This window comes from Eurypyga helias, unplaced genomic scaffold (assembly GCF_000690775.1).
Source record: "Eurypyga helias isolate BGI_N326 unplaced genomic scaffold, ASM69077v1 scaffold10628, whole genome shotgun sequence".
Classification (NCBI taxonomy): Eukaryota; Metazoa; Chordata; class Aves; order Eurypygiformes; family Eurypygidae; genus Eurypyga; species Eurypyga helias.
In genome coordinates, this window is record NW_010265432.1 from 59,916 (window position 1) to 75,073 (window position 15,158).

At 43.4% G+C, this 15,158-nt stretch overlaps 1 protein-coding gene across 2 annotated transcripts in view; it reads right to left on the reverse strand.

The window, feature by feature from the left end:
• Positions 1–15,158, reverse strand: part of LNX1 (ligand of numb-protein X 1, E3 ubiquitin protein ligase) — a 67,673-nt gene that overhangs the window by 20,298 nt on the left and 32,217 nt on the right. For both annotated transcript variants that reach the window (XM_010156745.1, XM_010156746.1), the window contains exons 3-5: positions 13,940–14,095; positions 4,955–5,157; positions 1,883–2,254 (exon numbers count right to left, since the gene is read on the reverse strand). In XM_010156745.1, coding sequence (XP_010155047.1) covers positions 1,883–2,254; positions 4,955–5,157; positions 13,940–14,095 — 731 coding nt within the window. The remainder of the gene's footprint in view (positions 1–1,882; positions 2,255–4,954; positions 5,158–13,939; positions 14,096–15,158) is intronic.

Below are 15,158 nucleotides of genomic sequence, written 5' to 3' on the forward strand. Positions count from 1 at the left end.
ACGTGATTCATAGAGCTCACATGAACGCAACGTAATCCTGGCTGTTTGGAAACCTGAGTCTCCCCTTTGATGGGCATGCTGTTTAAATTCCCAGGGACTGGTGTGCATTTCCAACATTATTATAAATAACATCCACTCTTTGGAACCCAATAAAATAAGAGCTTTGGTTGCGTTTTTTTGAACACTTGTGTGTGAATGGTCTCGTTAGTCATTTTTTCCATTTCATCTCTAGACTGCATGTTTTTTTTGCTTATGAAGCACTGTTGCCTTGTTTTGTAGCCATAAAGAACTGTTCCAAGAATACCAATTTTTTAGAAAGGTTTTCATTCCAGACTTGTTTCCCTCAGAAAATTTAAACCTCCCCCCACCGCTGCCTTCTGCTCCCAGTTAGCGAGCTACATAAAGTAAACCAGAAAGATGCTGGACCAGAATTTCCACAGCTGGCTTCATGCAAGGGGACACCGTTTTCCTTACCTATGCTATATGTTTCTCAATAAAAGTTGGCTGCAGCCAACTGGGAACTGATGAAAAAGGAGGAATCTTTCCCACAAAATGCATGGATTCAAATGCTTCTTTCAGCAAAACTCATGTTACCCTGATTATACTCTTGGAAAGGGGAAGCAGCCAGCCTGATTTGACATCTTGTTACTGAGGCACATGAAATTCTTCAGCATGTGAACACTTTGCATACCTCCAAATGAAACGTAAAATTGAAAAAGTATAATAACTGCTATAAATATGAGATAAAAGCAACAAAAGATTCTTGGCTCTGCTTTTTATGTTGAAGCTTTCTAAAAATGTAGGCTGTAAAGAAAGAAAACAAATGAACAAAAGAGGTTTGGCTACTTAGACCGTGGGACTCGCTTTGAGAAACCTGGTCTACCAGGGGCTGATGGGGTCCATCTGTCAGAGAAGGGGAAGAGATTCTTTGGTCACAGTCTTGCCAAGCTGGTGAAAAGGGCTTTAAAGTAAAGTTGCCAGGGGAGGGGCACCTCAGCCCATCCCATTCCTACCAGTTTGATGCCAGTGCCAGCAGTAGATGCCCAAAACTTGGAGAAGGATCACAGGAGAGCACCTGAAGAGCAGCACAAGGGAATTCCAGCCACTCCAGCCAGTAAGTCAGCTTCACCAGGGGTCAAACTTAAATGCCTCTATGCAAACACACATAGTATGGTGAATAACCCAGAGGAGTTGGAGGTGTGCACACGTCTGCCAGGCTACGATGTTACTGTCGTCAAGGAGACATGGTAGGATGGCTCCTATGACTGGAGCATTAGAATGGAAGGATACAGGCTCTTTACAGATCCATTTTTTCCAAAACATCCAGATTTCCATATGCTGGATGTATGTAAGAACTATCTACAAGGTATGGAGTACCAGTTGTAAAACACACCCATGGGAAATCACTGAGTCTGGGATGATGATGTTCATCCTGAAACATGTCGTCATTGCCTTAGGATGCTCTGGTTTGCTCCAGGACTGCACCAGGGAGCACTGTGGCTCCTTCTGAGCTGGAGGAGTTAGGACCCAGCTGGACCCAGTGCTCCCAGGGTGCAGGCTGGCCTGCCTTTTGGCAGGCCACTGTTTGGTGGTGCATCACTCTTTGGTGATGCACAGAGGACGTTTACATTGATCTGTACATCACAAAGCCTGATGGTAGCAAGCATTACTGCAAAAGTCGATGTCCATATTCACCCTCATACCCACAATGAATGCAAGGAGCTTTTAGAGGTGTAAATTCACATCTGAGCTTGACACGTCTCCTTCCTTCCCCCAAATATGCACACATGAAGTTTGGTCCCTGCATCATAACAGACAGTGAGAATACACTGTTTGGTTTTTACAGACTTCAGAGACATGGGGCAAAGTGACAGTGACAAACCTGTATCAGCTGGGCCGCACTCTCGGGACTGCCATACCGATGGTCGTGCCCATTGATGGCCAAGACACGGTCGTTCTCCTGAAGCTGACCATCACGGGCAGCCACACCGCCTTCCAGCAAGTTGAAAATGAATACCCCCGGTTCATCGGCCTTGCGGACCAGCTTTATCCCCAGCTGCTCGTCCGGACTGCTTTTGTTCAGCACAATGTGGAAACTGTCATCCCTGTTGCAGTGAGCATCGAGGGAAAGTCCGCTGTTTCGGCATCGGTACCTCTGCTCTCGGAGCACCGTCAGTCGGAGCACGTGGCAGGGTTGCTTCAGGATTGACAGGGCGTAGTTGTGAGGCACATTTTTGATGTCCATGCCGTTTACCTGGAAGAGAGAAGCATAAATCAGCAGCAGGAAGAGTGTCTAATTTGAATTGGCACCGGACAGGGCAGATCTATTTACACAGATGTCTTCATACGACGTGACGTGTGTTATTCCAAACTGTGTCACGCAGGAGGCCAAGTTTGTGGTGCAGAACAGTCTTCCCCCCGAGGAAAAAACGCACTGTACAGACATTTTCTGCCCTTTTTTTTTTTCCTTTATCCCTGATAGTCTCCAGACATACACTTTATTTTTCAGCTTTATTATTGCTCTTTCCCAAGCTCCAATATCCTTTCATATATCTTAGTTTTATTCCACTAGCTTCTGAATTCAAACGGCCTTGCCAGCCTTTCCTTTCACTCCCACCACTTTCCTGGTGTTTCTCTTCTTCATTATCTCCCAGCTGTTCTAGGTACAGTAAAAGATATGTTCCCTACTAATGATCTCTAATTAAAATGAAGAAAAGGGCCTCAGGTAGAAGTTTAAATGTCCTGGATATTTACTAGCAATTATGCTGATATATCACACCGGAGAATGGGGCTTTTTACATTTCTCAGTGTTTTCCAGGTAAGATTTAGCTCAGACAGTGTTAGAACTATATAACTGCCACTTCTCTAATTTGGCTGGGGAAAAGAAAGGAGGAAAAAAAAGAGCTTCCAGTCAATCCTGTCATGTCCGTGTATGTAAGAGTGACTAGGCATTGCCCTTTATCGCTGTTAAATGAAAACCGGTTGCAAGGTTGTAATTTGTTTCTGGCTGGAAAACCCAGATCAGACAAGTTATTCCATGTAGTTTTACACTGCAGAGGTTGAACCATTTAAACATTAAGAAACATCTCCAAACTGCAACAGAAATGTCCCCCAGCACGAACAAAAGCATCCGACCAGCGTTTGTTTTTACAGATTGGACAAGGCTGTCCCCGCTGCGGTCTGGTGGGGGACTGCACCCCTAGAGACACAGGCCAGTTAACTTGACAGCTCCCATACCATGCATGGCACGAGCTGCACCAGCGTGGGGTTAAAATTCCGGGGAAAATCCCCGGTCAGTCAGAGCTGAACTGAGCTGGGCCTGTCTGTGCCACAGTCACAGCTTCCCTCTGCAGACTGGATGTGCCCTGCAGGAACAATTTTGGCTCAGTGATGCCATTAACTCTGCCACTCTGTGCTGGCACCAGGATAAAAAACCTCCCAGAAACGCACGGGTGATACTAATCCAGCTGCCACCTGGAACCACAATCCAGAGGCACGTTTAAACAGTGCCAGAGCGAAGCATGCCCAAGTCACGATCCTGAGACATCCCTTTGGCCACAGTCTGTCAGACATGAAGCAGAAGGCATGTCACAACCCTGATGTGCCTTGGGTGTCCTCAGCTACCTCTGGGGTCAGCAAAAGCTAGGAAAGCATGGTGGCTTACAGGTGGTGCTCTGAAATTCAAAGGACAGTATCCTTAATAATTACTCACATGGAATATGTTGTAGTAGAAGGCAGTAGGGCTGGGAGAACTACTCACCAACCCTACCAGCCAGGGATGTAGAAGCAGGCAGTAAGATGAGCATCCAGAATCCCACCTGGAAAATGACCCTGAGATATGCATGCCAGACCTTGCAGTGCACCCTGCTTCCAGCTCCTGTAGCCTTATCCCAGCACACTGGATAGCCCAGGTACCAGCACCAGCATGGCAGCATGGCCCGCAGTGATCAAAGCATCCTACTCAAGTGTTTACCTCCAATTTGGAAAACCTAAGCTGAGCTCTTTGCCGTCTCTGAGCGTGCTGTCAGCAATATATGAGCTAGCTGATTTAAGCTGCTTTGGGTATACCTGGGTGAGCTGCAGCCGTACGTTTGGCTTGCAATGTGAATATACCTGTGCACTCCAACTACACACTGTCAAAGCAAGGAAAGGAACTAGCATTTTCTGTCATCACTCTCTACTTCCAGGAATCGAAGCATTCATATGATTTAGCATCCTTGCAGAACTCCAAGTCGCTGGGGCAGCCGAGAGCACAGTTTCTAATCAAAAGCTATTGCTGAAGCCACTGCTTGTGAGATACATGATCTTTAACCATCTGGCCTAATTCTTGTTCATCTGTTATACATTTCTATAGAAACAGGAGCAGAAGCAGCAGCTAACAGCTAATGCCTGAATGGTCCTCAGGTTTGTTCTTAGAGATTTCACCTGTGGCTGCTGATGGAGCAACACTCCCAAAACAGAGTGGGCAGCGTCTCACGCTCTGCGGTGCTGAACACATCGTACAGCTGAGCTAGATGATGAAACAACTCTGATCAGGACCCTATCACCTATCCTGGGGTAAGCGGGGCGTAAGGCAATGGAAACCTCACTAAGTGAGCCCACAGTTCAGTAGAAACAAACTGGGCAAAACACACCGCCTCTGCTTTCAGAAAAGGACTTTTGCACCACTGGGGCAGAAACGCCAACAGTCTATTGCACTGTGTTGCATTTCAGACCTCCCGTGTTAGAAATCAGAGAGGCCTGGTTGTGAATAGGGAAAATAAACGAATCTGTGAGCCTCAAAAAACAGTTGAAGTGAATGAAGTCATCACAGCATGCAGAGGAACTGAGCATCTTTCTGCATGCCTTATTCTACCCACATAAACAAGAAATGTTTTTTGTAATCTCATCTCATGATCAGCTTACACCTTATTATCTTAGGATACTTTTATCTTGTACCTCCACAGTACTGTACCTTTAGTATCATGTCTCCAGGCAGCAACCTTCCGTCTCTGGCAATTACTCCATCTCGATAAATATGCTGTATAATAATGTGAACCAAAGGAGTCTCACTGCCTCCCACAATCCTAATGGCCAAGTTTTCATGGGGATCGGTACGGTTGATCTTAATGCAGGTAATTTCCCCATCTGGAATCAGGTGATACAACCTGGGAATACCTGGAAATGCACATTGTAAGGGATTTATTTGACATCACAACTTCGCTTTGTTAAAACATGCACCGCACAGCTTCGAGTACCTGCCAGTTATCCAAACTAGGTTTTATGCATGGATGTGATTTAAGTGGGGAGGAAAGGACACGTGTGCTTGCTGAGTGGACTCAAAGGGATCTTTTTTTAAATGAATACATACAAACTTCCCTTTTTTCCCCACAAAACACAGCTCTAAACCTTCAATATAATCCAGACAAATGAAATGTACTTATAAACAGTTACACGTGCTAATATTTTAAGGGAATAAAATACATTTTTAGTCACCAGAAACCCCTCTGAACCAGGCCACAGCTCCTTGCTGGCCCTAGGGCGGATGGGCATGGACACCTCGACACTGTGCTGGGCTGCACACCGTCTCACCGGTAGCATCCCAGGCTACCCTGATTTCCTCCATTTTTGGTGTCATAGCTGAGAACTAGCTGCTTGGCTTGTGACATCCAAGGAAGCGGTTTTTTACCTTCAGGTAACAGAAAATCAAGATTTCTTGGGCAACCCAAAGCACACAGTAGTTTCCCTGCCAGACCCCTCTCCTTTCATCACTGCTTGAACTCTAGGAAGTAGGGATGACTGGCTCTTACTACCACATGTCTGTATTAAAACCACACTATGCTCAAGGTGCCTGGAGGGAAAGATCTCTGCTGGCCCTGGCAAGCTGGGTGTGGGGAACAGGGACTAATGATGGGCAGGGGTCCTCTTTTTTGTGTTATAATGCACCAGATAAGAGTATCCTCTTCCAAACCCTAGTTTTCAACTGGCATGTTTGCTTTCACAAGATGTCACTAATACTTTCTTTCCTTCTAGGTCAATTCAAAATTTTAATCCACATTCAACAGTGAGCAAAGTTGAAATAAAAGCACCAGTGATTTTTCTAGCACAGGTGTATTAGCCTTCAATTATCTTAAATCTCCCATAGGTGAGAAAGCTTTTGAATTTTTATGTGTGGGACTAAACCAGAGCCTATATGAAAAATCTGTAAGTCAAAAAATGAAGTGATAATGTTTTTTCAATAGCCTACTTTAGAAATGAAAGTACAGTGACTGTTACTGAATAGCAGTAAAGTGTTAAATGAAAATGAACAGAGCAGTATCTGAGATAGAATAAATATTTTCTACTACAGAATTAGCAGACAACACACCAGCAAGGCACCAAAACCTTTTGGGAGAGAGCAAGGTTAAAGAAAGAACAGGAAAAAAAAAAAAATTAAGAGACACCATGTTGCATCCCTTACCACTCCTTTGATCATACGCTCGTCGGGGTGAGAAGCTGTCTTCCTCCACGTCTGCAAAAATCACCTACCGGCAGCACAGACTTCGACTTTGTGGTTTTACACAGAGTTGACAGGCAACAAAAGTCTATCTAGATAACTATACAGCCTTCATCAACCTAATATCCAAGTATTCATTTAGTTTATGCTCCTGCAGCAGCAGTTTCTGCGTTAGTACAGGTTTACCTCTGGTTTACACACAACTTTGATGTCTCAGGAATGGAAGGTGCTTTATTCTCGCCATACCCTTCTGTTTTCTGAGCATTATGTGCCTAGCTTGTAACTTGCTTGCTTCACTCTAGCCTGAAGGATGGATTCACTCCATCTAAATCCAGAACTCTAAGCCAAATGCATAATTTGGTGATCTACTTGCTCTGGCTTCCTTGACAGTACATGGGCATCCAAGGGGAGTGATACCCGCTTCACCTCTTAAATCAGCCTTGGAAACTCTCTCCACTGCTATGTAAGAAGAAAGAGGCAATTAACTCTGGCATCTCAGTGGGGTGCTTAAAGTCAGATGACACAAGTACTCCTCAAAAATCACCAATGGCCTGATTCCTGCAGCAGAATAAGCATGCACATTTTACACTCTCAGTGTGGCTCTAAGTGTGTTTGTATGTAAAATATAACCTGGATAACTTGGATCCCCATATGTTCTCTGCATGGAAATAGCATAAATTAATATCTCTGTATATTTTGAAGAATACCAAAGCAGTTTTATAGCAGAACTCTTCCATTTCCCAATGTGTGATGATTCACCTCATGTACTAAAAAACTGTGCTTTTTGACTCAAACAATCATTCTCCCATACCTCATTCCAAAAACCTTTCTGAAAGAATCATCCAGTTACATTTTTTGACCATGGAGAACTGTGGACCATACAAGCTATTGACATGCTCACGTTTATTTCAGTCTGTAATTATCCCAGAGCAAAATTAGAGCAATGTGCCAGTGAACAAGTCTCTACACTTACGTAAGACTTACATATATCTTTATAGAAGGCATAAACTCATATAAGTTTCTTTGCATCTTGAACAGTGCCTTAACTGTTTTATTAAGGTTTGCAGTGGCACTTGGTTGACTTTCAGTATGACTTTATGATTTAAAAAAAAGTAATGACTTTTAAAAAAAGTAAAGTATGACTTTATGAGATTTAAAATCTCTTTTAAAGGACTTTTTAATACCTTCTTTTCTTTTGAAGTGTGCAGTCTACAACAAAACAAATCTTCCCAAGACATTTTTCTTGCCAGCCTGCAAGTCACCAGCGTCTCTCTTCTCATAGTTAGTGGGATATACTGCCTTAATCCTTGCCTTCAATTGATTTGTGTCCTTTATCAAATGTAATCAATAAACTGCACCATTTTCTCCTCAGATGGGCTAAGCAACCAAAATAACTCCACGATCCCTTGATTTCTGCTCTCTTCCTTGATGACTTGCCTCTTGTTTTGATCCCCGACACGTACGTGGGTGTTTGTATCTCAAATGACCTAGACTGTCATAAGTGAAAGGCCAAAGCTTATTTTGATAAACTAACAGTGACTTTGACAGATTAAAGGTATAAAATACACAAATAATTTTTTTTTTTTTTAAAATAAGAACATTGGCGATCAGTTTTTCACCGGTCTGCATACAGTGTGTGCATTTTCACCAAAACCTACCATGCCTATGTCAAGAAGATTCCGTGTCTGGAAAGCAATGTCTTAAACTTGTATTTTTCTAATGTATATACCATACCTGGAAGAGGTGGACCCTGCTCCAGCACCTGGTTGCATACAGTGAATGGGGCCTCAGCAGCTTTATATAAGGGACTCCAACAGGGTTGAGGGCTTGTACCATTCACATATACACAGCCCATTGTGAGGCTGGAGCATCAGTTTGCACAGACAACAATTTCCATCCCTTACACTCTTAAATTAGAATTCTCCATTCTCTTTGACCAGGTTTTCCGGAGCAGGAAAACCCAGGAGTATTGCATACCTTTCTTTACCATTTTATATTTCCAGTCCTTAAATATTGAAGAGCTGCTGAATCTAGAAAGAAGTAAACTTTCTGTCTTGTTTTTGGTGGTTCTTGCAGGTTTTCCCACAGGGTGTTGTGGTTTTGTCACCGGGGGTTGTATGGAGCATTCTGAATCTGTCAATATAATAAAATGTCATCTGCATTCAGAAAGACTGTGTGTGCTTTTTCCTCAAGCATATTTTCCTTATATTAGTGTGCAGGTTTTTTTGATATTTTCACATATCCCATTACAGTAACAAATAACATCAGGGGGACCAGCTTTACACAGTAAACACCACTTGTCTGGGACAGTGTAGGACACCAACCACTCATCACTACGGTGGCCATGAGACTGTAATACAAAATTTTAACTATGCTTATTATTTTATCCATATAGTTTAAAATACTTAATGGTAACATTTCTTCAGGGCTCAGGTTTTGGCAGACTTTCTGTGTGCACGGCGCTCCTTCTGAGTGTTGCCATGAGGATAACTTGGGCCTTCATCCCCACTGTGTAATGTTTGCTGTGACTTTTGAGTCCGGATTAGTCAAAGATCTCCGTAAACAAAACTTGTGCCTCAGGTGGCAAGTCCTTGCTTAGATCAGAAGGTCCGACTGATGTGAGGTGCCAGCCCACCCCCACAGGTCAGGCTTTCTGCAGGGACACATGCTCAGGCTTCCCGCACCTGGTCACCAGAACTTAAACAAAGCTCGTGTGACCTATTCTTGGAACATTCTTGTGTCTGCGAATGTCACATGCACTCGCACTAGTGTGGGACTTGGTTCTGCAACTCTTCCTTCCCAACTGATTTTCATTTAGGCTTTCATTCTCCCAGTGTTTTGCCATCATTTTGATCTAATGCCTTCCATTCATTCTCCAGGCATGCCAGTCCGATGCAGGAAGCAGGTAGAAGGCAGTGCCAACTCTAATGTCTCTTCTTGCTTCTGGACATTCCTCTCACCAAAGGAGTCCCAAAAGAACTAAAATGAAACAGTTGTAGAGTTGTACATGTCTCAAAAGAGCTGTGTCTCTCTCATCTACAGCAGGCAAAGTTTATCGGTCTGCAGTGGAGGAAGTGCTACAGGACCAAACTCTTTCTTCTGGAAATTACCCGGCTCATGGTCCTAGACCAGCGTGCTTTGAACCAGTCCTGTAAGATTTCCAACAGCCGTTTTGGAAAATCCGAATTGCAACGGAGTCAAATCTGGGAAAACAGGAACAGCGTGGGCTTCCTGCAGGGTGCAGCCTTCCCCAGACAGAATTTGGACTGTGCTGTCTTGTTCAGGGGCTGGATAAGCCATGTTCTTTTCTGTACATAGGGAGCCTTAATGCCATGAAATGTCTGATACGGAGAGCCATCTGTGCTTTACTTACCTTCATTTTTTTCATGTACCTTTCCCAGACATTGAAGTATTTATACTATCTATCTGTCTATCTATTTATATATATATATACACACATGTGTGTATATATATATGTTTATGAAATAAAACAGGGGTCAGGCTGAACAGTGGGAGTGAGATATACCCACACAACTGGAGAGTCTGTTCTGTGGTCCTGCCACTGCCTGCCAGGGCTGCCTTGGTCTTGACTGCTGCAAAGCAATAACAGATGGTAGAACTGCACCCACCATGAGACTAAGAAGAATGAGTTTGACTTTGAACAACATTTGCCATCCTCAAGCAATAATAAATTCAATTTATATTACAATGGCTTGACTGCAAAATGAGACTGATGAATGTTTTTGAAAAGCAGCAGCATGACACCCTTTTACTGTAAAACCGTATGGAGGTTTTTGCAATCACATTCCCAAACTCTTTCCTCCTAAACTGTTAGCTGGTTTATGACCTGGTATATCAGTTTGAGTAAAGAGTACGTATAGAGCGAGTCTTTCTTGGAAGTGAATTTGAAGAGTGTGATGCCAAACTGAGAGCACAGTGATACAAATAAGAATAGCAAAGCTGGAGCAGCCTTTGCTCAGAGATATTTTAGCATTCAAGTAGATAGCCAAGGTCATTTACACTAGTAGATCCAGTCAGAAGATATTACATCTTAAATGCATCACTGCCGGAAGGATGTCCCTGTCACCTTCCCTCATGTCTCAGAATGAAACCATCTCTATTAAACTTTTCTAACTTCTACTTCAGACCTGGAAAGCTATTTGTAGCTGTAAATGCTATTAATGAGATTACCCTCAGGTAGATATCACAAGCTTGGGTGCTGCACTACAGACAAGTACCTCTTTGCAAGGGTTATTTTTAATAATTATTAAAAATGAGAAAATCTTATCACATCCTCCCCACACATAATTCTCATCAGCATTTGCACTTTTCATTCACTTCTAACATTTTCTTCAGTTGGACAATGAACAATTCTCTGCTGAAAATGTCACCAAAATGTTTGAACAGAGGAACAAAGAAAGCCTGAGTCATTGGAATAAAAAATAGGTGCATATCACATTGTTTGAACAAATCAAACCACAGGTTGCAAATGGAAATCATGAAATAATCTTCACAGTGCAGGACTGATACCAGCTCCAGGTATTAGATCGCACTAGACTGTAACTATTTCTTTGCTGTAATTACAACAGAAACACATTTTCCCTTATACATCATACTTTTTGGTGTACCTGGGTAGCAAAGGAGTATTCCAAAACCAGTACTGCATTCATCTCCAAGTTAAGCAGAAACATGGCTATTTGAATATCTTTTCTCCCAGATCAGGAGTGACTATTTTGTCTTGCACCCCCGCAGTCATATTGCAACAGAGCATTGGCCCAACAGACATATCGGCTTCAGATTAAAGGCACCTACACGCTCTGCAGTGGGCAAATAGTTAATGCGGCAGCAGCACTGCTGATGCGGGAGGCCAATACATGAGTACACACGATGGTTTTTGTTCTCAGAGGACCTTTGACCAAAATATAGGCAAAACACAGATTAAACAGAGACATCTGGATTAAGTTGAGGGAATTCTGAAAACTGGGGACAGATGGACTATAATATACTGATCTTTGTCAGTCGACCTGACAGCTCCTTTATCAACAAGAGGTTATCAGCAAGAAGGGGTTACTCCACTCTGTGCCTACTGTGAAGCTGGCACAGCCTCAGCTTTACTCTGAGTAAGCCTGGGGAGGAAAGGAGCCCCAGAGAGGTGGTGAGGTGCTGCCTGATCTCCCAGAGCGATGAGGCACGGCTGAGGTGTGCTTTCAAGTGATCAAAGTTTGGGACGGTGAAACTTGGAGCAAGGCAGCAACAGCTTTCACATCCGGTGTGGGGGCCTCTGAGGCCGGGAATCATCACCGAAAGGAGCACCTTCATTCCCAGGAGAGCAGAATGGCAATGGGGAGACAGACATGTCAGGCTGCCTTTTTGCAGTGGGTTTGGGCTGGACATTTATTGAGCACAGGGCAGAGCATACTGCAGCTATCCCTAAAGACTGACCAGCAATTCTATCCAGGAGCCTAACTGCAGACTGCAAGCACAGCTAAGGATTTAAAGAAAATAAGTAAGAGAAGAAGACATACAGAACTGGAGAAGAAAACAAGCCTCCAGCTGGCAGGATGATAATAACTGCTAGAGAAAGAAGTATATTCATTTCCTCCTCCAACAAGAAGAAACAGAGGAAGCCTTTGAGATGCCATTACACGATGCACCTGTTGCGCAGGACTGAGTAGAGATCCTTGTTAAAGTTATATTTGCATTACTGCAAGTTATTGCTTGCTGCTTTTTTTTTTTGAAGACCAAATTCCAGAACTGTGTCATCAAACTGCATTCTTTGCATACATAATTAATGCAGTAATTTAAGTACCCAGCTTCTGTGATCTCATACGTGAGAGTAACTGCTCATTAAACAATTACACGCCTACCTGGTTTTTCCAGTGCAGTAGAATATATTTGGCAGTTTACAGGCATGCTTTGTGCAGAGGAATGAAGCCACAAGCAGAGTCAAGGAGAGAATGACAATCTTGACGCTGTCAATGAGGCCCTGGAGTGATTGCCACTTCAGGGTCCCATTATATGTCCCTTAAAAAGGAGACAAGAGCGCTTTTCATTCTGCTGGTGTCATCTTCACACTTCCTTCTGTTAAACATCCCAACTGCACTGGATTACTGGATAGGTACTGTTGGCCACCAGATCATCCAGACACTGGCCATGAAGCCAAGCTTTCAGTGCAACAATTAAGGTTAACAATTTTGAATTATCAGGTTTTATTTTGGCTGCATCAGCAAGTATGTGGACTAGGACAGTAAGCACCAAGAGCACAGTAACGTAGTGAAACTCTCCTGAAGGAATAAGCAAATAAAGCAGAAGAAATATTAAACATTGTTCTCCGATTCACCATGCCTAGAATAACGATGCCTAAACACAGCATTTGGCAGCGCCTTGTCTTTATTTTCTGTGGATTTCAACAGCAGCTGGAAATACAGAGCGAAGGGAAGTTGGATATTTTGTCTTCTGAAAGCCCTTACCCTGGACATTTGATCTGGGAAGAGAGGTCAGGTGCTGAGGCATCAAGCAAGGGAATAACAAGCGTGGTGAAGACCTTGATTAAGACAATGATTCCCACTCTATCATCACTTCCTCTTGATGCATGAATGTTAATGTTGGCTTCCTAATTACGGTCCAAAACAATTACTAACATTTGCTTGTTGCTTTGAGGATGTCAAATGTTAAGTGTTACTGCCTGCCAGACCCCTCATCCTTGACACAGGTCAGACAAACTTGCTTCTCCCCTCTGTTTAAGAGCAGGGCATTCTTACCTCATCACCCGCCTGGCTGAGGTAACACAAGTCTGTCACCAAGGATCCCACGGAAGTGCTGGAATAATTACTGTATTTTGCACTTCCATACCCTCCTCCCACTGGGAATTTCCAGTGTTTCAAAAACGTTAGCCAAAACTCCTGAATTTCCTATAACGTATGATCACTGTGACCCGTTTGGTTTAGGGGGACATACTGATGAAGCCTCTTGACCAAATGACCAAGCAAATCAATGACAGCTTCAGTAACATTTCCAGTTAGCCAAACTAAACATAACATAAACGTTAACCAAAACTCCTGAATTTCCTATAACGTATGATCACTGTGACCTGTTTGGTTTAGGGGGACATACTGATGAAGCCTCTTGACAAAATGATCAAGCAAATCAATGACAGCTTCAGTAACAGATCCCGGACTCCTGGATCCCGCATCCAGTGTGCTAGGTACTGGGCTGGCTGTAGCAGGCAGGCTGTTACCAGAAAAGCCCTGTGTGAGGTCCCACACATCCCAGCAATATTCTCACCTGCCAGTCACTGACAGCTTTTTAAAGAAAATATGGAAAGATGGAGTTTTCTTGGGTTTTTTTAATCATGAACAGCTCCCCACATGAAAAGCACATCAGTCACGGACATACAGTTCCCATGCGGATAAGATCCCTTACCCCATTTTAAGTGATAACAAGAGAAGGAGAACAAGGCATTACCTTCTTCTCCAGCAGCAGAGTTTCCAACAGTCTCCCTTTCCCGGTCAACCTGGTTGGAAACGGCGCTTCCACTTTTTGTCCTTCGAAGAACACTGAACGCCTTGTTTATTTTTTTAAAAGATCTGCTTCTTATAGTGGAGCGTTCAAAGTGTCGAGCTGCAACAGCAGGAAAAACAAATGAATACAGTTCAGCAGTCCTGGGCTAGAACCACATCATTTCTGCAGCCATCATCAGAAATGATGGGGCATAACATCGACAGCAAGGGTGCCTGCACTTCACCTTTGCACCTGAATCCAGCTAATACTGCAAGGTTGCACCCACCTCAATCCGCGTACAATTATCCTCCCTCTGTCCCACACCATGGAATTGCAACCTTCCCTGTCTGTTTTGCCAGCCACACACAGAAATCCCCCATGAGTGTGGTAGCCTGGGAGAGAATAATCCCCAGTCAAGGCAGAATCAGCAGCAACCCTGTGAAAAACGTATATAAAAGGAAGAAGCACTGCCCTTCCCAAGCTATACAAGTTTGACAAATAAAGAAAAAAAAAAAGTTGTTGTTTAAAACTCTTCTTGAAAAAAAAACCCAAACCAACACCAACCACAAAACAGAAAAACAAAAACCAATCCCACACTACTGCCTCAAAACCTGGCAGTGCTTCCAAATCTTCCAATGATAGCCAACAATTTCATGTCAAAAATTCAAAGATTATTGGGTGGGAGGGACCAACTAAGTCACATCTTCTGACCTGAGTGAGGCAATACAAAAAAAAAAGTCTTAATACTTTCAAAACATGTCACACTCTTCCTTCCTGCTGAAAACTTTGTGGCTGTTGCTGTCCTGTCTCTTTGAGCCCTGCATAACAACCAAACTGTAATCTAATAACACAACATCGCCCCAAGCAGACTGCTGCCTCTAAATGCAATAAAACTGGTGGGATTTAATTTCATTCTGGTGTTCTCTTCTTGCCCCCTCCCTTTCGCCCCACGCACTGCACATTTTCTAGTCTTTCTTCAGCCCTTCATCCATTCTTCTAACATACAGCTTGTGCAACACAAGGTGGGCTATTCATTTTGGTTTCAGAGTCCTCAGATGCAAGCTTTGAACTCAGTGTTAATGCTTCCAAGTCTGCCTTTGGCCAGGGCATATTTTTTTCAAATGTGACACTCATCAGAGCCGGACGCAGTGTCATAGAGGGAAGGATCAAGTCAAGGTTTCCT